General features: G+C 32.5%; 1 protein-coding gene across 2 annotated transcripts in view; it reads right to left on the bottom strand.

Annotated features, from left to right (window-relative positions):
- Positions 1–26,403, bottom strand: part of CDH9 (cadherin 9) — a 137,460-nt gene that overhangs the window by 14,673 nt on the left and 96,384 nt on the right. Inside the window, exons 3-7 of one of the 2 annotated variants that reach the window (XM_043887366.1) lie at positions 17,792–18,086; positions 10,328–10,447; positions 9,584–9,751; positions 7,068–7,255; positions 5,563–5,816 (exon numbers count right to left, since the gene is read on the bottom strand). In XM_043887366.1, coding sequence (XP_043743301.1) covers positions 5,563–5,816; positions 7,068–7,255; positions 9,584–9,751; positions 10,328–10,447; positions 17,792–18,086 — 1,025 coding nt within the window. Of the gene's footprint in view, positions 1–5,562; positions 5,817–7,067; positions 7,256–9,583; positions 9,752–10,327; positions 10,448–17,791; positions 18,087–26,403 lie in introns of those variants that run through there. The other variant, XM_043887368.1, reaches the window with a different exon arrangement.

The raw sequence follows: 26,403 nt of genomic DNA, 5'->3' as shown, positions 1-26,403 counted from the left end.
ATCTGAATACAGTTCAACCGTATTTATAAAAATATAAAGTGTCACACACTAAACACAGTATAAACACAATACTTTTTGTGCAATCAGAAATCACTGGTGAGTATGGAATGGGAAATGTGACTGCAAACAAAAATCTGTCAACTAAAACTAACCTGGATATTACACAGTTGACAGAATTAGCTGACAATGATATTTTAACAGTTATTTTAAATGCATTCTGAATATTTAACTTGGAGAAGGAAATGGCAACCCATCCCAATATTCTTGCCCAGAGAATCCTATGACAGAAGAGTCTGGTAGGCTATAGTCTGTACAATCGCAAAGAGAGGAAAGAATAAGGATATATATATGTGTGTGTGTGTGTGTGTGTGTGTGTGTGTAAATATATATATATATCCTTCATAAAGCTTCTAGAAAATAAACTACAGTCTGTGAGTTGAAAATCATCCTATGATGGAATTAAAGCAGGCTAGGTATTGCCAAAAAAAAACACATAGTAAACTTTAAAAGAAAAATGAATGGGAACTATTTAAAATGACTAAGGTGAGGGAGATTAAAAAATTAGAGCACCAGTGAGCTGTGTTGCACTTTCAAGAGACCTAACATAATTAAAATTAAATGATCTGAAAGAGAGGAATGTAGGGCAAAATTATTGAAGAAAGAGTGGTAGAAAAGTTTTCCAAGTTTGACAAAAGTCATAAACTCACAGATCCAAGAAGCTTAATAAATGTCAAGTACAAAATATATGAAGCATATTATAGAAATCACATCATAATCAAATTGCTTAAAGCTTTTAACAAAATTTCAATGCATCCTAAGGAACAACTAAGTTATTAAGACAAAAATAAACATAAAGACATTTCAAAATATTTACTTTAGATCTATAAAAAAGCAACAACTACCCTCAATCTAAATTTCTATACCCAGCAAGAAAAGAATGATGACATTAAAAAAGGAAATATTGAAGAATGCCAAATAAGGCACAGTATTAATCCAAACAAGGCAGAAAATAGGAATGATGAAACAAAGAAAAGATAGAGCAATTAGAAAACAATAGCAAACAAACATGAGGTATATAATAACTGAGATAATAAATACACCAGAAGAAATCAACAGATTATTTGATACAGAGGAATTGACCACAATCTGGAAGACAAAGTAGTGGAAATAATTGAAGATAAATAGCAAAAAGGGGGAAAAAAAAGATAAAAATAAAGAAGGAAAACTTGCAAGACTTCTAGTACAACATCAAGCACCATAAGATTCATATTTAGTGGTCCAGAAGAAGAGAAACAGAGAAACAGGAAGAGAGCATATTTGAAGACATGATAGCAGAAGAATGTCCTAACCTGAGAAAGGAAACAGGCATCCAGGCCAGGAAGTACAGAGTTCAAAACAGGATCAACCCAAAGAGGACCACACAAAAACATATTGTAATGAAATGAGAAAATTAAAGAGAGAATATTAAAAGCTGGAAGGGAAAAGCAACAAGTTATATATAAGGGAATGTCCATAGGCTGTCAGTCAACATTTCAACAGTTAATACACAGGACAGAAGAGAGTGACACACTAAATAAAATCCGAAAAATAAAATCCAAAGTTAGTAGAAGAAAATCCAAAGTTAGTAGAAGAAAAGCAGTTATAAGGATCAGAAATACATGAAATAGACACTAAAAAACAAGCAAACAAAGAAACAATAGGAAAGATCAACAAAACTAGGAATTAATTCTTTGTAAAAATAAACAAAACTGATATACTTTTAGCCAGAGTCATTGAGAAAAAAGAGAGTGGGACCAAATTAATAAAATTAGAAATGAAAAAAGAGAAGTTACAACCCACAACACAGTCCTCAATAAAACTAGAAGAAAAAAAAAATCCCTATTATGGACAATGGAAAGAAAAGACAAGGGAAAACTAAACCAAATTCTGAGGGACAAAAGCCATGGGTTGCTTCTTGTACAAGTTTGTCCTTGAGGCTCTGCTATGTACTACTGAATTCAGTCATATTAGTTTATGAATGTGAAATGTTGTTAATTATCTCTAAAAATCAGGCCTAGAAAGCAGAATTATATAGGTTAAAGAATTGGCTGTGCATTCAGATCAACAATAGTTTGAATCCTCAGCCTGCCAGTTATTTGTATAGGGTCCTTGGCAAAGCTCCTTAAACTCCTTGCATCTCTATCTCTATTTATTTTTAACAATACAGATGTACATGTCAATCCTGAACTCCCGATCTATCTCTCACCCTACTCCCCCTCGAGTAACCACAGATTTATTCTCTAAGTCTGTGAAATTCTCTGATGGCTCAGTAAGGAAAGAATCAATTGCAGTGCATGAGACACTGGAGAGGCAAGTTCGATCCCTGGGTTGGGAAGATCCCCTGGAGAAGGAAATGGCAACCCACTCCAGGATTCTTGGAGAATTCCATGAAAGGAGGAACCTGGCGGGATATAGTCCAAGGGGTTGCAGAGAGTTGGACATGACTTAGCGACTAACACACACACACACACACACATATGCATAACTGAATCACTTTGTTGTACACCTGAAATTAATACAACATTGTTAATCAACTATGCTCTAATATAAAATAGTTTATTTTAAAAATATAAGTGATAGCAATGTGCTTGCCTTATAATGTTGTGATGAGATTTAAATGATCTGATACTTTGGATAGTTCCCAGTTCATAGCAAGGGCACAATAAATAACAATTACTTTATAGAGGAAAAGATAGACAAAATATTTGAGTTTCATATCATGGATCTGATGCCACCATTTGAGTAGAAAAGCACTTTGTTGCTTATCACTTGATTCAATGAAAAGATTAAAACCAAAAAAAAAAAAGATTAAAACCTTTGTGTAGAAAGGGGTGTTAAAATGATTAAACTAAATAAAATCCTGATGCTATCTGAATAAATAAACAAATATCCTTGGCAACATGGAAAATTAGCTTGCCTTTCTCAAGTTAATCAACATTCACTGAATTCCTATATGCAAGATATACCAAATGAATGAGACAAGATTATTAAGAGGCTGTCTCCTTTATACTGGGGAATGCTCAGTAGTAGGGCAATAAACTGTTCTTAATCTAAAAGAGTCAATATCCTGTCACTTGTCTAAAACTTTCTAACAGTGGGTATTGTTAACTGACAAAAGGTAAAATCAATGACTTTATTGAAAACATAAATGTGGAATTTTAAGCATAAACATTTGGCATCACAAATACTAGGTCTAAACGAAGGCACAGCCAACACTGACTACTATGTTTTTGGAAACTGCAAAATCTATCAAGAATAGATGTTTACGGAGCATTTATAGCTATTGGTATCTACAGTCCCTTATGCATTTCTATATACATGGTAAATTATTTCTATTTCAATACTACAAAGAACACAAAAACACTCTGAACTTCCTTTTGTTACTTAAAAAAATAAATTCACATATAAGAGATGCCAAAGCCAATCAGCCACACTCAATTTCAATAAAAAGTAAATAAACATAATTTTGGATGTAAACCTGCTGGAGCATACGTGTAGACCATCGGAAAACTAGATTACTTATTTCATTTTAAGAGTTTTATACAACATGATAGTGCAAAATTAATAGTCTTTTTGTATGATGATATAAAAGTATCAAATAATCTTTCATTCATTGGTATTATGTTTTTAAATTAATGTTGAACAATGTACAAATATATGATTTGAACCTGAACATTTACTTAAGAAAGAAAGTTACATAAATTCTCTTCTAATTAACCTAAAACTAGCCAAAAGGTTCAAGCTAAACTCTGAGTACTAAGTACAGATTAAAACTTCATGAATTGTTTATTTTAAAAATATATTAATTAACCAACAAATTAAGCTTAGTGTATATTTAGTGCAAAAAATATTGCTTTGTAAATTAACATGAATAGTTATTACATCTTAAGCTAAATTTAATGCCTATATATTTAGTGTTGCTCTCATTGATTTTCTATGTATGATATATGACATGAATTGTAGGAAATTTGGGCATTCCCAAAACATATTAATTATTTAGTTTCCTTAATTAGTATTAAATTTTTAAAATTATATGAAATACAGTTCATTTTACAATGTGGTTTTAGTTTCTGGTATAAAGCAAAATAGTTCAGTTTATACTACATGTAAATATATATATTTTTCTTACACATTCCCATCCATTATAGGTTATTACAAGATATTGAGAACAGTTGCCTATGCTACATGGTAAGTACTTGTTGGGTAGAAAATTAAATCTTAAGCAAAATATAATTTTAGATATTTTATTATAGTAGTCACACATTAACAAACAGTATAGCATTTGCTCCTTTAGTCTTCTTTGTCTTCATCAGCATACCTGCCCATCTTCATCCACCCATCCTATTTATCAATTTATATCACAATTACATTTATATTCTCCTTAAGCATAATTTGAGCTTCCCTGGTGGTTCAGATGGTAAAATATCCACCTGCAATGTGGGAGACCTGGGTTCGATCACTGGGTTGGGAAGATTCCTGGAGACGGGAACGGCTACCCACTCCAGTATATATATTCCTAGAGAATTCCATGAAGAGAGGAGCTTGGCAGGCTATACGCTCCACGAGATTGCAAAGAGTCGGACATGACCGAGCAAGTTTCACTATACTTCACTTCAGCATAATTTATGGCACATTTGAAAGCTTTGGAATGGTTAATATAATCTTCAAACTTTGAGAAAGTATTACACTATTATGCACAAGTAATACTAATTTTAATAGTTTCACTGTTCTCAAGTATCACTACTGTCTTTATCAATCCTGTGTGTTATTAATAGAATATAGTTGATAATTTGTTTCCCAAAAATTTTTATGTAAAATATGCCTAGGGACTAATTTCAAAGTTATTTCATCAATTTTCCAGGTATCTCTTAATAACTTTTCTGGAAGAACATTTTATTTAGATCTCTTATTATTTGAACTATGATTTATCTAAGAAGGACAGTGGGATAAGAATTACTTCAATACCTAATGGATTAAAACATGGACACAGTAACCAGATAGCTTGAACCTCAAACCAGCTTTTCCACTGACTAATTTTTTGGCATGTTATTTAAATGCTCAGTGCTATAGTCTTATCATCTGCAGAAAGATAAAATAATAGGAGCTGCTTTGTTAAGTGATGTGTGTGTTTAGTTGATCAGTCATGTTCGACTCTTTGCGACCCCATGGACTGTAGACAGCCAGGCTTCTCTCTCCATGGAGATTCTCCAGGCAGGAATACTGGAGTGGGTTGCCATGCCTTTCTCCAGGGGATCTTCTCAACCCAGGGATGGAACCCAGGTCTCCTGCATTGCAGGCAGATTCTTTACCACCTGAGCCACCAGGGAAGCCCAAAGTGTGATGAATCAAAGGAATCAGTATATCCAGAGCACTTAAAAGGCAGTACAGCCAAGAGCCTTTGTTATGGAAGCATTTGGTCTTATTACTGTACTTGATCACGTATTGTGTTTTTTTTTCACACAACTTGTAAATAGTGAGTGATTGTTATATATCTTCAAACTTAGGTTTTCTCAAAACACTTACTTTATTAAATTGTTCATGGCATCTGGGTCATATGCTGTCACCTGTCCAATGATGCTGCCTTCCTTTACATCTTCATCTACTTCTATCAAATAGAAGACTTTACTGAACACAGGAGGCTCATCTACATCTTCCACAGATATTTTAACCACAGCTGTGTCCTTGAAAGGTCCCAAGTGTAAGAATCGTGGATCAGGGTGAGTGTTACTTGCATCCACTTTTAAAGTGTACAGCATCTTGTTTTCAAAATCTAAATTCTGAAGTGAAATGAAGTAACAAAAATTAGTACAACATAGCAGACATAACAAGCAGAGACAATATCAAAATATAATAAACACCCTCCAGTAGTTCCAGTAATTTTGGTTAAAAAAATTTCCCAATTCTTGCTTCATGAGTATATCAAATAAGTTAGTACTTTCTCGTGGTTTTTTTTTTTTTGCCTTACATGTTTATAAAGAGTAGTTGAATGTAACAGTATAACATTAATACTGATTTGCACTTATTAATGCATTTTACATTTTGGTCGTCATGGGTAAATGAAATATCTAATAAATACATAGGTTATTTATTTATTACTATATTATGTATTATTATTTTAAAGTTATAAAAGTTTGAAATCAGCAGAAATATAAAGTTGAGATTTATCAGGCTATTCATATAAGTTGCTTCCTTAAGTCCTACAGTTCTAAAACTTGTGTTTTAAAAAGAAAAAAATCAATAATCTGAATGCTGTGGAAAACAAGAATTGAATTGAATCAAACCAATAAAATTTGTGTGATGTAATGTAGTCAATATTTAGCTGGATTATACTATGTAACATTTTATAATGTTCTCCTTCACCGCGTTAAAAATTAAGTATCTTCCACCCTCATCTATTTTAATAGGCATCACACATAGAAATTTAAATATCTGGAAATGTACATGAAGTAATAGCATTGTTGCTATTGTTCAGTCACTAAGTCCTGTGTCTCTTTGTGACCCCATGGAATGCAACACACCAGGCTTCTCTGTCCTTCACTGTCTCCCGGAGTTCACTCAAATTCATGCCCACTGAGTCAGTGATACTATCTAACCATCTCATCCTCTGCTGCCCCTTTCTCCTTTTGCCTTCAATCTTCCCCAGAATCAAGGTCTTTTCCAATGAGCCAGCTCTTCACGCCAGGTGGCCAGAGTATTGCCATGGCAAAATAATGTCATGGAGAAATATAAAAATGACTTTTGAGATTACTTGATCCTAGTTTTTTTCTTTTGCTTTGTTTTTTTTTTTTTTTTGATCCTAGTTTTACTTGTTGTTTACTCTAAGCACAAGCTGTTGAAGTTTTATAGCAATTTTAAGTGTCAGTGATAAAGATGCTTAACTCACTTGAAGAGAAATCACAGCTATTCCCATTTATATGAAGGACAGAAGCATGTAAAGATGGAAGAAATAAATCCTAAGCTTTCTTACCTAAAAAGCAAAAATAAACCATAAAGTGCTCAATGAAAAAATGAAGACAGCAAGAAGAAACCTGTTTGACAGTTATAATCCCTTCCTGTGTATCCTTGTCAGTGATGACATCGAACACGTCTGCTCCATCTCCTTCAGCAATGCTGTATTCCACCTCAGCATTTTCCCCCATGTCAGGGTCATTGGCTTTTATCCTTCCAAGAGGAGTTCCAAGAGGTACAGACTCAGGAGAATGAAATTGATACGTACCTGAAAATTAAATCAAAGCTGTTTCATCTTTAGATAACAAAAACTTTCATTTCCTCTGCTTTTTTTACTTAAATTAATTTTAAGTTAGGAGAATTTTTCATCATATTGAATTGTAAGCTGTCAAAAATTACAGATTTATTAAGTTGGGAAAATAATTTATAAAGGCAGAACTCTCTCATTTTATAAATGAGAAATTTGTGTTCCAGAAAGATTAAGTGGATATCTCAAGGTTATTTAGATAATAGATGGTAGTCCTGATGTTAGAATCCAGAACTTTTTGACTTAAGAGGGCAGGAAAGCAGTTGTTTACTGCTTGTTTGAAGTGTTCAGTATCATCATTACACATTATTCATGTGATAAATTATTTAGAACATACATTTATTCTTATATTCTAACTCAGGAATAGAAAAAAAAATAAATCTTTGCATGACAAGTTCTTTCTTTCTTTCTTTTCTTTTTTGCTTGTTAATGTCTTTTATTGGGATATGAATGTTTCTGTCTCCTGAAATTTTTACATTGTGCTGTCCCCAAAAGCATTTAAGTTTGTGAGGGTTTATTCAAGAGATAATTGGAAAATATCACAATAAATATTAATGAAAGTTAGAAATGTTTTTAAACATTTAATATGTGTTGATGTCTATATAAGGCCAAAGGCTTCTACGTTAATTCATTTAATTCTAACATTCATCCTTATAGAATGAAGGCAGGTATATTGTCCTCAGAGATAAGGCTCAAGGAAATCACCCTGTAAAATTGGGAAATGCAGAAGGCAAAACTAAGTCTATCTGACTTCAAAGTCTGTTCTCTTTCCAATTTGCTTGGTTCTTAAGAAGAGAGACTTCTAAATCTAGCTACCCTGAATTTGAATTCTCATCACTGGGCAAGTTAGTTAAATTCTTTAACCCTTAATTTCCACATCTATAAAATCGAGATGATGATAGCAATTAACTCGTATGTTTGTTGAGTAGATTACATGAAATTATGTCTTTAAGATGCTTAGTTCATTTCTGAGTGCAAGATCCTTTCTGCTATTACTATTACAGTTCCAAGCCTTCTGCTAAAATTATATTATATCAGAGAATTATAGAGCAGCAAGTCATTTGAGAATTCATCACATCATACCCTTTCAGTTTATATTTAAGGAAACTGAATTCAAATTTTAGGTTTATGTTAATTAAGCTTATTATTCATATTCTCAGGGATGTTTATTTTTTAACATTTATCATATGTATATGTCCACCATCCAGAGCTGTATCATCAAGTATTCAAATTTGATTAGCTTGAAAAAATGCTTTATTGCATTGGAATCAATGTCAGAAATTGAATTGTAAGGGTCCTTAGTAGAACATTTCAAGAAAGGGCCCCTTATGTCTTTATTTGCTGCAAACTGGAAATATTTGCAGCAGGGAATCAGAATCTATATTTATAGGGCCTCATGGCTTGCAAAGAATCCATGGTTTAACATGCATACCTAAAAATGGCTACAACTGAAAGGCTATAGACTGGTGTAATTATTCACAAGTAGGTAACAGATACCAGAGATTTTTTAACATAGCTCAGATGTCATCACAACCAAGGTATTCCATAAGGCTATGGGTGAATAAAACAGAAAAATGTGGCCGATTAAACTAACTTGCATTTATTTTAATATAGTACTTGATTTCAGAAATATTAAAGCATCAACAAACCTGTTTTAGAATTGACTAAATAAGGAATTATAGTTTTTATGTACAAACAAGAGAACTGAGGCAAGACAAGTGACAGACATGGATTTGAAACCAAGTGGTCAGTCTTGAGAGTCCATACACATAACCAGGGAAAAGATAATCAAAAGAACTAGATGATCATAGGAAATGTTGGGAAAGCTAGGCTGGAAAATTTTATAACTCTTCAAAAAGTAGAAGAGGATAATTAAAGTTGCCAAAAAAAACCTTTCCTTGTTGTCTCCATTAACTACTCAATGATAAAAATGATCACAGTCACTTTGAAGTAATGCAGTGTTCACTGCTCTGTCGTGTCCGACTCTTTGCAACCTATGGACGGTAGACCACCAGGCTCCTCTGTCTATGAGATTTCCCAGACAAGAATATTGGAGTGGGTTGCCATTTCCTCCTCTAGGGGGTCTCCCAACCCAGGGATTGAACCTGCCTCTCCTGTGTCTCTTGCATTGCAGGTCGATTCTTCACTTTAATATGAGGGAAATTGTGACATTCTGTTGAAGGAGGGTTTGTGGATCCATCTGTATCCATAAACTAGGAGCAAAAACATTTAACTGTTGACAGTGTATTTGAGGAACTTTCCGCATGGTATCACTGAAACCTCTCTTACTCTGGGGAAATCGAGGAGGGTTGTTGTTGACGTCTGTCAGAGTGATGTTGACTGTGGTGGTCCCAGAAAGTCCTCCCATCTGGCCTCCCATGTCTTTGGCTTGTATAACCACTTGGTACTGCTCTCTGTTTTCTCTGCTCATGTCTGGTAATGCAGTTTTTATTATACCTTTTGGAAAAAGTAGACACATATTTTGCAATTCAATCATCGTGTTTTAATATTAAGCCATGCAAGATCCATTTTACAGAAATTAATCAGAACATGCAGATGATAACATGTCAGTGGACCTAGATAAGTCTTCCAATCCATAATCAATTTAACATTAGTCACAGAAGAGACAAAAGTTCTTCCATGGGCAATTGTTTAGGAAACAGATTTTGCTAAATCAATTTAATTATCATTTTGATTAAAAAAAACTAACTTGAGTCAAAAACTTTATCAGCTTGTTTAATATTGATGATTGTCACATTTTTTAGGTTTTGGTAATTTCTAAGATACATAATGTGTTCAATCTCTGTGAAATTCTATATTTTGCATCATAAATTTAAACTCATTAATATTAGTCTCAATGGCTAAGGATTCAAATCTTTTTAAATAATAGGAAATCTGCTTATATTTCCATGGAGTAAGTATTAGGAATAAATAAAAACACAATACTTAATAGATTGATTTTAAGTATGTAAAAATCTAAAAATGAACTGTGCATCCAGATGTATTACATAATGAGAAAGTAAATGTTATTACCTGATTCTGGGTCTACTGAAAAATATGGCTGTCCTTGCAATATGCTATAGACCACTTTGGCACTATTTCCATAGTTGGCGTCATCTGCGTCTGTTGCAGTCACTTGTATAACAGATGTACCTACATGAATTCCCACCCAAAGATAAACACTTTAATACTTGGAAATTTGAAGCCATGTTTATGAAAACATATTACTGGGAATATGGTATGTTAGACCATGGTATATTTTTCAAGAAATCTGTTTAAATTATGCTGCTAAAATCACTCATCTTTTAATTTTTTAAAATTTTAATATTCCTGAATAATATTGTTATTGAGCTATCTATACAACCAAAAGTAAAATTTATCATAAAGGTGACTATGCACTAATTGGTTGAAAGTATTGTGACAACAACCAATTTTCACTAAATACAGTGCTCATGCAATTCTCAGTTAATACATTTATTGCTAACTGGAAGTGTGGATTCAAAGATAAATCCAACAATGAAAGCACTCTTGCTGCTTTCATTCTAATAAATTAACTATATATGGTAAATTTAATGAAAATAAAGGGGCCCTATTTTCATGAAGAAAGAAACAAAAGACGTAAAATTGCCAACATTTTTGGTATGCAAGATTTATATGTGTATTGTGTCTGTGCTTCTTTTTAAAATGCAGTTAACATTGTCATATATAATCACACCTATTGATATGCTTTTGTATTATTTTCTACACTTGTGTAAATCAGTAGATATATCCTTCCAGATTTAAGAAAGTGTATAATTGTCTTATATACAACACTATAATTTACCATTACTCTCGGTTAAATTTTATTTTGTAAAAATTCAATTGTTTTCTCTTAACTTCATCACATATCATTATTTTTAAAAGATAAAAGAACTTTAAAGGAGCTAATTTCAGGAGCTAAATACAATGTAATATATTGATGGACTTTTTCTATAATTCTAGAACTCTATAAAGGTTCAAGGCATGATTCTAAAATTACCATCAAATAAATCCTACATGTATTCCTTGAGAAAAATGAATTTGTAGAGCATTTTCTAGTATATTACATGCAATTTTTCAAACTGTTGACTCTGATTCTTACATAGATTTTGAAAGCCTTTAGAAAAAGTGAGTTCCATATTGGCTCTGTCACCTACTTTAATACCCCACATACATTACACAGGCAGAGCTTGTGTAATGAGTTGTAGAGAATGTTTCTCAAAATTTGTGTGTATGTGCAGATTATAGAAACTAATATATTGCACATTAAGATTATACTAACAACTTTATTTTTCATCAATATATCTGAATACATGAATATAGCAAGTATTTTATGTTTTCTCAAAACTAATTAACATGAGAACTTGATCTCTTCCTCTTAAAGCCTCTGTTTTCCTCAGCTGCAATGGAATTTGTATACCTTGTGAGAGGACACATTGTAACTCACTCAGTCCTAGGTGTATTATTTTATCACTTAAAAAGCATCAACTTATATCTGAGCTAGACCAAAGCAGAAATCTTTAAAGTGATTTCCACCCACAATAATATTCAAAAGTTCAATTATAGATGTTTTCTGATTTATGTTTATTTTTATATAATCTTTTGTTGCATATATGTTAGATTATTGTTTTCATACTTGAGGATTATTTGAAATATGAATTATTAACATAACCAAGATGCTAAATTCAAATTTTTAATGCATTGATTTCATAAATTTCTTCTGTTGCTAGATTCATTTTATTTTGACTATGGCTATAATTTCGTAGTAAGTAAAAACACACCTCTATACTTTTGTGACACTTTTATTATTTTTTGTTGTTAAGTTTGGTTCTGATTATTTGTTCTTTATCATGGGTATGTGATCTTTGAATCTACCCAAAACTATTTAACCTAAAAGCATTAAATAAATTAAATAATGGAAATCAATGTGGTTAAAATGCCACAAAAGCCCATATAAAATATTGTTTCCTTTCTCAGAATCATGGCAATAATTAGAATGTTGTTAAACACTAATGAACACTAATAGCATATCACTAATACATTATTTATACTAGAAAAATGAACAAATGAGAAATATGTAGGGTTCTGAACTTTAGGGAAAGGTCAGTTTTTTTTTTTTTTTGGTTTGCTTTCTGTTTGCATAAATGTAAGAATATTTTGCAATTCATATTATTTAGTGATAAAATTACATAGAAAGTTGTTTATGTGCTTTTGTCCTAATTTTATAAATATTTGTTTATAAAAGACTAAAAGGGACTACATTGATTTTTATAGCCCTGTAAATTTTTGCAGCTATATGTTTCATTTATTCTCAAATAATTTAAAATAAATATTTACTTTTATATTAAACAAATATTAAGTAAAATGTAGTGAAACCTGAATGACAAATTCATGTCATTTGTTACTTGTAGGTTTTGTCCTGTGTGATGTTTCTTGTACGTTTTGTCCTGTATGATGTAAAATCTCCCAAGGCAAGGGCTTTTGTCTACTTTTGTTCAACATTTTATCTCTAAAGCCCAACAGAGTTCCCAGTACAAAGTCATAACAAGATCTAACATTTACAAAATGCTTAACGTAGACTAGGCAGAGTTCTCAGTGCTTGATTTATGTTATTATTTTATCCTCATGATAAACATGGGATATAGACCTTGGGGCATATCGAAGTTGATCATCATCACATAGCTAGTAGGTGATAGGATGGGATTTGAGCTAGCCAGTCTGAAGAAACTTCATCCTAAACACTGCACTAAATGGCCTGTCTGGTCATATAATTGACCATATCATTGAATCTACTGGCAATGTACCTCTAACATAGAGCCTAGATTAGGACATGAAGCATTCATTGATGAGTTAATTGTGTGATCTGTGAAAAACTACCGATACACTCTTTGTTGGGGGCGATGGTGTGGGAGGTAAACTGGATAAGTTTTTGAGGGACGAGTTGGGGAAATACCCAGTCAATGAGAAACCTCCAAAATTATGCAGTAGGAATTTGCCTTGATGGAGATGAATGCATGCAAATATAGAAAGTTGATAGATAATCTTCAACCAAAGTATAATGGTTACAAAAAATGGAAAACATAAAGTATAGGAATCTGCTACAAATATCTAAATCAAAGTGTATCCCATTTTCCTTCACCATATAGCCTCATATATTACCCTGATTAGCTGTTCTGATAAGAAGTTGCTAATGTGTTTCAGATTTCAAGAGTTAATTGGAATCATTTGAATTTAGCTATTAACAAAAAGTTTTGTGCATATATGTTAGATTAATAATTGTTTTCATATTTGAGGATTATTTGAAATATGAATTATTAATCATAACAAAGATGCTAAATTCAAATTGCTAATTCATTGATTTCATAAAATTTCTTTTGTCACCAGATTCGTTTTATTTTGAGACACATGATTCTGAGAACAAAAGTGAAATATGGCTTATGATTTTGACAGAAAGAAGAAGCAGAGGGAAAAAGCATGCAGAGGATTATGTGAGAGAAAAAAAGACAAATGTATTAATAAAAACAAATAATACCATAGAAGGGAACACTTTAAAGGAGAACATTGGACTGCAACATTGGAAAGAAAGATAAAATGAGAAAAAAGAATTTATAGATAATCTTCAATCTTTATTATCTTAGACTTAATTTACCAAAAAAGTTAAAAGTAGATTTTCAATTATTGGGTTTAAATTAAAATCACTAATATAGTGAAAATAAGCTTAAAATTAATAATAAGTTTATAATTAAATAATTGTGAATTACTTCATTTAGAGAGAAGATATTCTTTTTTATGTGATTATATTTAGGCTTTAGCTGTTAACATATGGGCTACACATAACCTGACAAAGTTTCTAAGTATCACCCTTTATATTTCTCTGTAAATGATAATTTTTACAGGTAAAAGCGGAGAAAATCACATCTAAAGCCTATAATGAATTAATCTTTTTTTTCCTTTAAATTAGGTAGAAGAATTGCAAAAAATCACAATAAATATATACATATATACAAGAAATATATATATACATATATAGATAAATAGACCTAAATTCTTATTGTAAAATGCAGTTTCCCCTTTCCTTATACTTATATAGATTTAATGTTTTTATAAATTTGAATTAAAACAATAAGAAAAAATTCACTTTCAAAGAGTCACTAAGAATCTAACAAAATTAGAAGTTTTCCAAAGTACATTTTGCATAATAATCATAACTATTTTATAGTAGAGAAAAATTGTAAAGTATTACAATTATCCAGCTATCTCTTTATTTCATTAACTTTTTTTTTCCTTTTTAAAGATAGTATAGTAACAATTTGTCTCTGTATTTTTTTGAGCAAATCAGTTTAATTCTTTTAGACTCATTTTTACTTATTTATTAAGAGTGGTAATTAAACCAAGTATCTTCCACATATACATATGATGTTTATAATGTGCACATTTCTGTTTAAAAATAGATACACATACAAAATCTATGAGTGGGGCAAGGAAGAATCAATTAGTGCAATAATGTCAATATTAGTAATAAAGAATAATAATTATCCTCTATAAAGGGGCAGGGTTCCCTGGTTAGCTCAAATGGTAAAGAATCTTCCTAAAGCAGGGAACCTGGGCTCCATCCCTGGGTTGGGAACATCCCCTGGAGAAGGGCATGGCAACCCACTCCAGTATTCTTGTCTGGAGAATTCCATGGACAGAGGAGCCTGGCGGGCTACAGTCCACGGAGTCACAAGGAATCCGACATGACTGAATGACTAACGCTACTTCTCTCTCTATAAATGGGATCAAGATTCACCTGTAGTTCTTAAATCTTTGCTTATCATTACCAAAATCTGCAACTGGAGCCACACAGCCACCACCTATACACTTCTCGGTTTTGTTGTTATTGTAGACATGCAGGTAATGCTATTGGCAGTGACCCAAATTCTCATATTTAAGGTTTACAATAATTAGAAATTGTGCTGCCCATAATTTAAAGCTTATATAAATGAAATACATATTGCTTTACATGAAAGGCTTTTTGGACAAGATAATCTGCAAGCCTTCTCCTATGTATAAACTTATATATTCTATATTTTAATATAGGTTTGAACAAGTGAAAGTTTTGTGAAAAATAAAACAGAGAAGCACTTAGTCTAGTTCTGATCTTATCACACACTTGATAAATTTTAATAGAATCTAGATGATATTAGTTTTTCAATGAGAAAGACTATCTTTGAATTTGGTAGATTATAAAACCATATTGAGTAGAAGATAATATCCTATTAAATAATATAAAATAATATAGGAGAAAATACAGGTTGAGTTTAAATATAAAGAGTCTCTGATAAGTAAATATTCTGTTTTTAAAGATGAATTAATAGTTTGGAAATTTAAAAAGTCATTTGGTGTTAAGTCAATTATCCAAATTTATTACATTCAAACACCTCTATCATATCAATTATACTTTTTACTTCTATGAAAGTGAAAGTGTTTGTTGTTCAGTCATGTCCAACTCTTTGCAACCCCATGGACTAGAGCCTGCTAGACTCCTCTGTCCATGGAATTCTCTAAGCAAGAATACAGGAGTGGGTTGCCAGGCCCGTCTCCAGATGTTCCTGACCCAGGGATCAAATCTGGGTCTCCTGCATTGCAGATTCTTCACTGTCTGAGCCACTAGGGAATATACAGCCATTGAAATGGCACTCAGGTTCAGTGTATTTTTGCTTGAAATGAAAGGAATAGTGTCAGCAGTTTTAGACAGCTTTGCTTGCATGATTTTGCATAATTGCATATCTTATAGGTATATCAAATCTTTCTGGAGAAAGACAAGACATGAACATTTTTGTACCATTGGGGCTTCCCTGGTGGCTCAGACAGTAAAGAATTTGTCTGCAATGCAGGAGACCCAAGTTTGGTCCCTTGGTGGGGAAGATCCCCTGGAGAAGGGAATGCAACCCACTCCAGTATTATTGCCTGGAGAATTCCATGGACAGAGGAGTCTGATGGGCTGCAGCCCATGGGGTTGCAAAGAGTCAGATCAACTGAGCAACTAACAGTTTCACTTTTTGTATTATTATGTGTCAAAACATCTGACAAAATAACATACATACAAGAAAAAAAAAAGTTTTACAATTGTTGAAGGGTATTAATCAGAAAACCAAACTGTAGAGTGTACATCAATAGGAAACTGAAATGGAAAACATAATTTTATATGTATCTTTATCTCAAATATAAGCCTACAAAGAGACATGCTGCATATCTACATTAACCCACTGGTCAACTTTTATGGACCAACGCAGTACTTTCCATGTAACCGAACCAAGCTAACAGATATATAAAAATCTTAAAGGAAAATACAACCACTCATATTTCATCCTAGGCTTTATGATTTCACAGGACTCCTTTCTAATTTGACTAATGCTTTTCATATTATTGGAATGAATACCTGAAAAGGCAGATTTTTCCCCTCCTCAGGTGAGATTTCATCTCAGTTTAGAAAAAAATAAAAACTTCTTTACAAACTTTTGTTATTCTAGCTAGATGACACACATAATTAAAAAATATTTAACATCAATCACTCAGCAAAGGTATACATAAGTTTGTTTTCCTTCTTTTGTTTTAGACTGACCTAGGTATTAATTACAACAATGTCAAAATTATATACTTGATTTTGAAATAGTATTCAATTAAATATCAAAGTTTGAAAATCAATTGCATGTTTTTCAGTGTTTTTATTAGAAATATAATTTGAGTCATCTTGTACTATCTCATTAACAAATCTAACCTTTCATATAACTATAGCTAAATGTAATGACCTTTACAGATAAAAATATTGCATAATAACAAAAGGCATTTAAAATTATGGGAAGCCTTAAAGAATGAAATGATTAGTTTCAGTTTTTAGACTAATCATTCTGTGTGGAATATAGCTAAAATAACATGAAAAAGAATTAGAATATTGTTGATATGCTGCCAGGTTATTTGATCTCAATTCAGTTACTTAATCTTTCTGAATCCAGGGTTCCTAATTAACAGGATGGGGATTTAAAGTTCTATTTCTCATGCCTATCACATGAAGATGTTTCAATGATCAAATGAGACTATCAAAAGAAATTTGTCAAATGCAAGCATTTGTTGTTATTATGCAAAATAATGCAAGCAAAACTTTCTAAAACTGCTGACACTATTCTTTTCATTTCAGGCAAAAATACATTGAATCTGAGTGCCATTTGAATGGCAGTTGAGTAGAGGTAAAAACTTGGTTGAAATTCAATGGAATAATTGTTCTCAGTAATCATCTTAAATATCAGTTACAAAATAGCAGAAACTGTTAAGAAACACAACTGAAAATCATTAGAAGTGAGTTAGCTAACACTAATTAGTAGTTTCAGTTATAGCTCTTATCTTGAAAAAGATCACATCTCATAACTGTATGTCCATAATAACTACCTTAGCAAAAAATAAAATAAAAACCTTAATTTACATGAATTAGCATATACCTACCGACTCCAGACATTTCAGGAACACTGGCAGTGTACAATTCTTTTGTGAATTTTGGTTCATTGTCATTGATATCATGAATTTTAATTATAAATTCAGATTCAGGCTCCACCTGCCGCCCGGTCTTTCTGTCTATAGCCTTGGCACGAAGAACGTAAAGGGACTTTTCTTCTCTGTCTAGTTTCTTTGCCGCATGAATATCTCCTGTGTTTTCATCTATGACGAATAGACTGCCAGCCCCATCTCCTGTTAATATGTATTTTAAATTTCCATCTCCTTTATCTTGGTCAGTGTGAAGCTTCAGGGAGGTAGAAAGGAAGAGTCTATAAATATATGCATTGTTATTACAGAAAAAATAATTTTGGCAAATATCAATTTATCTCCACATAACATCACTAGAACAATGATTGAGGTCGTTATCTTAATTTTCACTGTGGAGAGATTAAACATTTTAATTTTATCATTCTCAAAAACACATATATATATATTAATTTGAAATAAAGTAAAATATATTTTCAAAACACAGTGCTCACACAATATTTTTGAATAGAATACTACCAAGATTTAAATGTCTGACACATTAACAAGAAAAGAATCTATTAGTCTAGATCTTAAGTGTAAAATATTAATATACTCTTGATTACACTTAAAATCACTGAACTCAAAGAGATAATGTGAGGAATTTCAAACCTTATTATGATAAGTTTAGGCTATATGCCATAATTTTAAATGATTTTACTTCTCTCAGTATAATATTGCTTGCAGATACACAGGCTCTGTCATCAAAGACCGACCAGAGATAGAATATTAAACTTAATCTCACAGATTTTTCTCTATATGACTTTAGAAGAGTACTCTTTCTACCAGAATGTTCTCATTTTTTGGGGAATTGAGAAATTTTATGGACATTTGAAATTTCAAGGGATATAAAACTCACAGGACTTTTCCATTGGCCATTTAAATAATCTTATGCATCTTCATTCTATTCATTCCCATCTTAAAAGTAAACTTCTTAGTATAGACGGTTTTTCATCAAGTGTTTAAAACAGACACATGAACCATGTATCAATATTTACAGAAACTTTCAGTTGGAAAAATTCCCAATGGTTTTGCAAAAGTGAAAGCGTTAGTCTCTCTATCGGGTCCGACTCTGAGAGTCCAAGGACTGCGACCCCAAAGCCTGTCAGGCTTTTCTGTCCATGGGATTCTCCAGGCAAGGATACCAGAGTGGGTAGCCATTCCCTTCTCCAGAGGGTCTTCTGGACCCAGGCATCACACCCAGGTGACCTACCTGCATTACAGGTAGATTCTTTACCATCTGAGCCACAAGGGAAACCATGGTTTTTCAAATCTAAAACTATTCTGTACCTTGAGTCATTTCCAGCCTATCCCCTGCTCTATTGTCTTCCATCATTTACTTTGCAATTCCCAGTACATTCTGATTCCACCTATCTTTGGTATCTTATTCCATCTTTGAACTATTTGAGCACTTGAATCTATTTTTTATGGTAACAAAAATTACAGACTTGGGATTCATGCTTTACCCCTTCTTTACTTTTAAGCCCAATATTAAAATAAATATATGCAGACTTTTCTCCTCTGAAATATCTCCCCGCCTAGTCATCTGTCTCCATCTCTGTGGCTAGCACCCTGCACTGGTCTTATCTGGACCAATGCAGCAGTCTTTGGATTGATGACTACTTCCCTCTCCTTCTACTGCACACAATTTTCTGTACTAAAGAAGCTGATTTTTCTACATCACAAGTGTAGTCATACTACTTTGTAGCAAAAAAGTCTCCAGCCAGGTACAGTACATAAGAAATATGAATCTAAAATCTTAGAAATCTGGCTTAGTCTAATGCAAATTTCTGTCATATTAGGCAAATTTTGTGTGTGTATGTGTGTGTGTGTTTAGTCTAAGGCACTTCTATTAAAAGGGGATAATATTCTTTTTTAATAATCTTTACTTTTATTGTTATTCTATTTGCTTGGACTCTGTAGCCTTATTTATGCATTAATCAGAATCTTGTCCTCATCTCCAGATGTGCTCCTGTCACCTTCACCCACTTTGCTATACACTCGATACATATCAATTGCTTTGTTTTGCCTTGTTTTGTTTTCTTCATTTCTCAGAAGGCTTGTTCCAGCTTTTATACCTCATGCCTGCAGATGTTTCTCTCACCCTTTAACACCCTTCCTCTTCTCTGCATTTTCCCCTAATTAAATGTTTATCAAATTTCATTTACAATTTTTATTCTTAGGGATGCTTTCCTTAACTCTCTATTGTAGAGAGTCAAGTCTAGACTGTTAAGACACTTTGCGCTTAGTCACTCAGTCGTGTCCAACTCTTTGCAACCCCATGGGTTATAGCCCACCATTCTTCTGTCCATGGGGATTCTCCAGGCAAGAAACTAGAGTGAGTTGCCACGCCCTCCTACAGGGGATCGTCCCAACCCAGGGATCGAACCCAGGTCTCCTGCATTGCAGGTAGATTCCTTACTGTCTGAGCCACAAGGGAAGCCCAATACATATTTATACACAGCAAAAAACAAACTTGAGATATTGGTCAATTATCAATATTGTCAAATATATTCTCAGGCTGAAACAAAGGTAATCCAGGGATAATGCTACAATTTACTGAAAATTGTGGAATATTAAATATAGTAGTGTAAATATTGTGCATTATGTCAGGGACACCATCCCATGTTTATATTATGGAAATTATTAATAAGTAGCCAAAACAAAAAGCAGAAACAGGTTTGTAGCATCAAATTTCAGTAGAAATTTTATATATGTATATACAAATGAAAATTAATTTTGATTTTTCTAAATCCTTCCCACTATTTTCATTACATTTAACATAATTAGAATAATACTATAATAAATATTATATTATACCTTTATTTTTTGCATTTAATAAATGTTTAACATTCTGTTGTGGTTATTAAATTATGTAGGAAAATGAACCTGTATCTATCACACTGAATTATACATGAATCTACATCTTAGACTCAATCATTTATGGAAACAATTTACTCTTCAAAGATTTTCTACTCATTCAAAATATTTTGAAGTCTAGAAAAACATTTATGTAGGATAGAAACTATCCTTTTTGTTTTCTGAATGATACTATATTCAATTTTTAAATTTTCAAGGAAAATTCTGTATTATAATATCACATTGTTTGGACTAAGGGTGATGACCAAAGGGAAATTAAAATATTCATGGAAATACAAAACTTTCAGAATAAGTATTTTGTCTGAAAATATTAAATTTTAGTTACAAAATAAATCCTTTCAATAAAACAATAATATTATTTTAGACATTCATATATTGAAACCATTACATTCAATGAAGTAGTACATCATTGAAATAATTTTATTATTCAATCCCTACCTGTTCTAAACCCTGTTCCAATATTTCATAATATTTCTTATTCTCTTAATTTAAAATTCCACTTTAAAAGAGTTGTTTTACACAAAATCAAACACATTTTAATGGCTTTAATTCACAATTTCATTTTAAAAGTGAAAGTTCTTAAAAGTTATACTCTGGTAAAATATAACAGAAACAAAAGCCACTATCTTAAAATACTAATTTTTGCTTCATGTACATATTAATTTTGAATTATATATTTAGAATTGATAGATATCAATAGTAAAATTTATTCTACCATAGCTTAAATATAAATAACTGATAAAAATAAACTTCAAAATTAGCATTTTTAGGATCATGACAAAATAGAAATCTTAAAAATATTGTTTATATATTATAAAGCAAAGCCAACATAAAATGCCTTACGAAATGAGTACCAAATGTAATTATTTTCTCCAGGCATCAACAAACCAAGTAGTCTTCATTTCCTCATCATACTTTTCTTCCTTCTTCTAGACTTGAATAAATACATTGAAAGCAAAATAAATTATGGATAAATATCTCAAATGTTATTGTTTTCCAAGAGTATCATTTTTAGTTTTGCTCTGCTACAATGTTTTTTACTTTCAAAAATTTGAAAAAATTAAACATGCACATGCAAAATAGGCTAAAATTTTAAACTGATAATTAACTTTGTAAATCAATTTATATATTTGGTTTAACATAATTCTGAATGTATCTATGGGGATACTTCTGGAAGACATTAGCAACTCAATCTGTAAACAGACTGACGTAGACTATCCTTTCCTCATCTAAGGTGGTGTCTTCATCTAAGGCTAAATAAAGGGCAATTACTCTTTCTGTCTATTGTCTTCTATTCAGATTGTAAGTTACACAATTGATTCTGGTTTTCAAGTATTTGGACTTGGACTTAAACCAGTACATCAACATTCTTAAATCTCCAGTTTGCCAACTGCAAATCTTAGGACTTTTCAGGCTCCATAATCATGGTAGCCAATTTTTACATATGTACATTTCTTTAACAATATAATAATAATACATATTGGTCTATAATAATATAACATATATATGTTATATATATATATATTATATATTTCCAGAGAAAATTAATGTTTTGTATATTTATAATATATATACATTATGCATATATAAATTATATTTTATGTAAATAAAATCTGTATTTGTCTAGGTTTTCCAGAGGAAAATAAAGGGAGGAAAATCATCTTAAGGGAGATTGGAATGTTAGAGTAACTTTGTTATTTAACATCTACTCACCCACACTGACACGGTACAGAAAACATATCTTTCATCACTGTTGTGGGATACAAACCTATGAGGGCGCCCAGTCATCCTTGAAGAGCTTTGTTATCACTGTTTTCTGTGATACAATGGACCTGCTATCTCTGAACTGGGAAACCTAAGTGTAATGGAAGTAATTGGATCCCAGAGTGACAGAGGTTAAGCGCACTCACTTAGCAAAAGATAGGGGGCAGGATTATCATAGTGGTCAGCTGAGTTAAACAGAATAGTCTGAATCACATAGATCTATGGCATTGGCTAACTGATTACTGTGTTCCTAAAAGTGGATAGGAGGGCTACTAAATTCATAGTTAACCTATAAAAGCCAAAAAGTTCAAGGTAAGAGAGCAAAACACCAGCATGAATCTTAAAAACAGAATCAATCATTTCCCAGGCTTGAGCCAATTTACAGACCCAGAATCCCTTGAATAAAAAGGATGCCAAGTTTTCTTGAGGATGGACCCCAGTATACACCAAACATCTCTTATTCTTTCTCCAAGTCTTCCCGAAAAACACTATGCTTTTTTTTTTTTTAGGAGAACTATGCACTGGGGAAAAGGAAATAATTAAACAGTTTGGTATTACTAGACATTGAACTGACATCAACTCCAGGAGAAGCAAAGTATTAGTGTGATCTGCCAACCTGAATAGAGGAGGACAAAAGTCAGGTGATCAATGGAGTTTTACCTGCAGTTCATCTCATACTGCACCCCGTGTGTCCCCAAACCCACCCTGTGGTAAATAACACACTGTCACTTCTGACCCATCCTACAACCAAAAAAATAGCACAATGGGTTAGTGGGCCTCTTCAGATTTTGGAGGCAGCGTATTCCTCATTTGGGTGTTTTCTCCAAATCCATTTACCAAGTCACCTGAAAAACTATTGGCTTTGACTGTAATAGGTCTGGTCTGGTGTGCAAGCTACTCCATCACTTTGGCCATATTAACCCTATAGAGCCAGAAGTTCTTAAAGTAGCAGTGGCAGGTAGAGATTTTGGTTGGAGCCTGTGATAGGTGAATTGCTTTACAGACACTCCTGATTTTGGAACAAGGCCCTGCCTTGTTCCTCTGTGGATAACTAGTCTCCTTTTGAGAAAAACCTCTTGGCTTACTATGGAGGCTTACAAATGAATTTCTTAACCCATGGGGTACCAAGTGACCACGCAGTCTGAAATGCTCTTCACGAATTGTGTGTTGTCTAACCTATTGAGGCATAAAGTCGAGTGTGAACGAAAGCACTCTATCCTCAAATGGAACTGGTTCATATGTGGTCAGGCCTGGACATGCCCCCAAAAACCCAAGTTAAGGGACAGAAAGAAGTGACCCAAACGCCCTTGGTCCCCACTTCTGCTACACTGACTTCTCTACCCAGCCTGCATTGATAGCCTCATGAGAAGTTCCCTCTTCAGGTGACAGAAGAAGAAAAGTCTTGGGTCTGGTTTAAAAAGTGTTCTTCATGATTTTCAGGCGTCACTGAAAGTTGGACTATAACACTACAATCATTTTCTGAGACATCCTTGTAGGACAGTGTTGAAAAGAAATACTCCCAGTGGACAGAGCTTCAAGCAGTGTGTATGTGTGTGTGTGTGTGTGTGTGTGTGTGTACATATATATAACCTATATAACATGTTATATATCTTCTGTTTCTCTGAAGAACTCAGAATAATACAACATTTGGAAGCAAAAGTTTGCAAAATCAAAGCAAATTCACCTCTAATCACTTTTCCTTTAAAAATTAAAAGTAAAGATCTTTTAATTGTTTGCTCATTTATTTTTGTTGAAAGTGCTTTTAAATACAAAAGTAGGCCATATTGCCCAACTCGTATAAAAAATCCTTATACATCCTTAAAATTATATTTGGAATTTTCTAACATTCTGCTCATACTTTAGTGAGGAAAGCCAAAGAGCTCTTCCTGAGAGTTGCTAAAAAATAATCATTGATAACAATTACAATATATCTCTGATGTTTTAATAATGTTAAAATACATTTTCAAAAATAGTAAATCGTGCATCAGTCTTAACAGTGTCTTTTTGCATATTTATTTAATATAAAACAACTTTTTATCTTTAAATTTACTTATATTAGGTAATGCCTTCATGACTTTATGTTAATATCCAGTTTTATAGTAAATAAAACCTAAAGAGAAAGCCACTGATATGCAATATATTTACACCATAAAGATTTCTAGCTTAAGCTAAATTACATTTGTTTGACTTACACTCTCATAGTAAGCAAGTAAAAATCTGGACAAAATATATGAAATTTCTGATTATAAGAACTGAAGAGCAGAGGGGAAGTAACAGAATAAGATATATATTCACTCTAGCATTTGTTTGGGAATAGCTTTATTTTAGGGATGTATAGCCTGTGTACAGAGATTAGTGATTCCGCAGAGAAAACAGAGATCAGAATCCAGGGCTGCTATTGTGGCATGAATTTCCTGGAGAGGGTACCAAGAGGAGAGAACCAGAGAACCACAGAAGGGCCTAACCAAGGTAACTTTGTAAGATTTCTGCTAAAATTTATAGTAGAATCTTATACTGTACATATACAGGGAGGCAGGCCCAGCAAAAGACACTCCTAGGGATCTAAGATTTTAACAGATAATGTCAGCCACTGCGAAGAGTGGGAACAGATAGGAGTTTTGACACAACCAGAAAGATTCATCTTAAGTGAGCATCTTGGGCATTAAGACTTGAGAAAACCCATGCCTCAGGAGAAAAGAATGTGTTCTATGAGTAAAAAAGTACATCCTAAGAAAAATAAGACTAACACAGACCCATTCAAATAGTTTCTAGAATCAAAACTTGACAAGACACTGTATCATCTATAATACCCACAATATAGAAATTTAAATGAATTAGTACAGTAAAAGGAAAATTATATACACACATATATATGTAATATTACATAGATAGATAGATAGATAGTGGCTTCCCAATTGGCTCAGCAGTAAAGAATCCACTGCCAAGCAGGAGAGGCAGATTTAGTCCCTGGGTCCGGAAGATCCCCAGAAGAAAGAAATGGCAATCCACTCTAATATTGTTATCTGGGAACTCCCGTGGACAGAGGATCCTGGTGGGCTATGATCCATGGGGTGGCAAAGAGTCAGACACGACTGAGGAGATGAGCAACAACAAAATCAGGAGAAAAATATTATATATGCATAACACATATATATGTGTGTCTGTTTGTATCTCCATCTCAATGGAAGCAAACAACTCAGATACGTGAACTAACAAAAGTATATGTACTTAGAGAACCAATTAATATATATGTAGTTAAAAAGAGAGGAAAAAGTATGGCAGAGAATAATTTTTAAAAGAGATAATGGTGATCATTCTCCAAGTTAGTGATGGGCATTGGGCCATATGTCCAATTTCAGTGAATTTCAATGAAAATAATTACAAAAAATGTAAATGGGGGCACACCAAGGTTAATCCATGAAAACCAAGTTTTAGAGAATAAATTCATGTTTCTTAATTTTTATGATATCCTCTTTTAGTTATTGAGGAGTGTATTATTAATTTGCAAATGTTTTAATGTTTTCTTATTATTTTTATCACTTTTAAACTGACTTTACTGTGAACAAAGAGATCTTTAAAGCATCCAAAAAATAAACGTATGCTCAGGGAAACAATCCTGCAATAAAGACAGCTGGATTCACATTAGAATTAGTGAAATGCGAAATTGTTGAGTAAAATAACCTTCCAAAATGAAGAAATAATAACATTTTAGCGAAAAATACTCAGAGAATTCACTAAAATAGGCCTTTCATTTAAAAAAATACTAAGTGGATATCTTTAGGATAGAAATAATACTAGGTTGAATCCTTGGAAAGGGAAAAACAGTTGGTAAATACGAGACGCTAGACATATTCCTTAAAAACAATTGATTGTTTAAATCTAGGATAATAGCA

This window comes from Cervus elaphus, chromosome 25 (assembly GCF_910594005.1).
Source record: "Cervus elaphus chromosome 25, mCerEla1.1, whole genome shotgun sequence".
Lineage (NCBI taxonomy): Eukaryota > Metazoa > Chordata > Mammalia > Artiodactyla > Cervidae > Cervus > Cervus elaphus.
This window is presented reverse-complemented; position numbering and strand designations above follow the sequence as displayed.